The sequence below is a fragment of the Lipotes vexillifer genome, unplaced genomic scaffold, assembly GCF_000442215.2.
Source record: "Lipotes vexillifer unplaced genomic scaffold, Lipotes_vexillifer_v1.1 scaffold1088, whole genome shotgun sequence".
In the NCBI taxonomy this organism is placed as follows: Eukaryota; Metazoa; Chordata; class Mammalia; order Artiodactyla; family Lipotidae; genus Lipotes; species Lipotes vexillifer.
Window position 1 is genome coordinate 1,602,813 of NW_006779738.1, and position 2,154 is coordinate 1,604,966.

At 56.5% G+C, this 2,154-nt stretch overlaps 1 protein-coding gene across 1 annotated transcript in view; it reads left to right on the forward strand.

The window, feature by feature from the left end:
• Positions 1–1,806: 1,806 nt before the first annotated feature.
• NID1 (nidogen 1) overlaps positions 1,807–2,154 on the forward strand; it is a 94,801-nt gene continuing 94,453 nt past the window's right edge. Inside the window, 2 exon segments of the mRNA XM_007452942.1 lie at positions 1,807–1,902; positions 1,904–2,035. Coding sequence (XP_007453004.1) covers positions 1,807–1,902; positions 1,904–2,035 — 228 coding nt within the window.

The window sequence follows — 2,154 nt, forward strand, 5'->3', positions numbered from 1 at the left end:
GGCTCCGGGCACTGCAATTCTGGGAGGGAACTGAAAGAAAAGCCACTGGATCTGGCAGCAGATTGCAGGCAGGCAGCGTTAGTTGCTCTTTAACATCAAGAGAAACAAACGTAGCAATAATGACTCCACTTGGTGTAGTGGTGAAGAGGGAACCAGACCACCCTGGGTCCCCGGCAGGCTTGCAGCTGTGTGACCTTAGCAAAGTGATTTGAACCTCTTTGGGTCCCTGTCTCTCTTCTGTAAAGTGGGGATGGTTTCTGTCTCCTAGGGGTATTGTGATTGCAAAACGATGGTGTATTTCGTTGGCTTTTTCTTCATATTTTCTACTGGACTCATGCTCCTTAAACATTATACAGAACTTGCTGCATTGGGAGAATTTATTTTTATTCTGGGAGAATTCTCCCCAAACTGGGTCCCAGGTCCTTAATTTTAGTGGGCAACAGGCAATGGGGGATACCCTGTTGACCCCTCCAGGTTAACAGATCTGACATCAAACACATACCCAACTCCCAACTTCCCAGCTCCCATTCCCTGATTTCAAAAGGCAACACAGGTTTTGCAATCCTCCAGGCTCAAAACCTTCCACCCAATTTAAACTATTCTCTCCCCCCATCCCCCATATCAAATTTATAATCAGGTCTTATTCCTTCTTTCACTGTAATGCCTTTTAGATTCATTTCTTCTCGGTTTCCACTTTTCCTTCCTCATCCCTATTTTTTTTTTTCTTTCAGCGATCCTCTGATGACCTCTGTGTCTCTTCTTTCAACCCAGTGCCAAATTAATGACCAACGGATTATTTCGGATACCACTTACGTGGCTTATCTCCCTTTGTCAAGAACTCTCAATAGTTCTCCTGTGAGGGTTAGAGCGAGTTCAAATTCCTAGGTTTGGTATTAAACTTACTTGGAAGTGGAATTCGGGAATTCCTTTCCCGAATTCTCCACTGGGGGATGGCACCTTGAATCCACCCACAGCTCAGCCCTCCAGCTTCTAGAAAGTTCCTCCTGCAGCCCCCTGGTGAAATTCTATGCCTTCCGGAAGACCTGGTTTGATTTCCATATCCCCAAAGATGCTATCCTTGACCAGTTATTCCATTCCCGATGTCCTTTATCACTTGGGGGCTCCACCCCGCCTAACACTGTTATACACTCATGACTTTGGGGGTTGGACCCGACTTCTGGCCGAAGTTCCCATTACCAAGCATAGGATCCCACACTCAATAAAGCTGAAAGAATGGAGGGATGAGTAAATGGCCATGCTCCTGGCCCGATCCCTTCTTGCTGATCCTCAGCACCTACTCCCTCCTCTTCCTACCAGTCTGACCAAGTCCGACCTCCGGACGCCACCAAGCAGCGTTGGGGTGGACTGTGTCCCCGAATCCAGGGCATTTCCGCGTCGCCCGATCTCCACGACTTAGCCCTGGGCCGAGGATAATGGTGCAGAGCCCGGCCCTCTGCTCTTACTCCCGGAGGGGCCGTTCGGTGGGAACTGGGCTGGTTTCGGGAATCGCGGCCACCAGCGCCCATCACCCCGCGGGGAAGGAGGGCTACCCGGGCAGAACGGCTGGGGGATTAGGTGTCGCCCCTCGCCCTCCCCCTCGCGGCCATTGGGCAGCCTCCGCGGCGTGCCCTGTGGACGGGGCGGGGCCCTCCCCATCTTCCCTCGGTTCCCCTCCCGTTTCCCGGGGTGGGAACCTCGGGAGGCGGGAGACGCGGAGGGGCTGCCGAGGGGCGTCCGGTTACATCTCCGCCTTCCTCAGCCTCCGGTCGCAGAGCCCCTCGGTTTGCGGGACGGCAGGCCGGGAACATGTTGGCCGCGGTCCGCCTGAGCGGAGCTGCGTGGACGCGGGCGCTGCTGCTGCAGCTGCTGCTGGCGGGGCCCGGGGGCTGCCTGAGCCGCCAGCCTAACACGTACTCCCTTCGGCCCCGGGCAGGGGGACCTGGAGCTGGAGGCCGGGGACGACCGCGTCTCCCCAGCCCTGGAGCTGAGCACTGCACTCCGCTTCTTCGACAAATCCGACCTCAACTCGGTCTACGTGAGTGCGACCCCGGGCGGGAGATGGGGGCAGTTGTCTGGGAGGGCGCGGGGGGCTGACGCGGCGTCGGAAGGAAGGCCCGGGCGGGCCGGGGGCGCCCGCGGAGCCGGACGGACGTG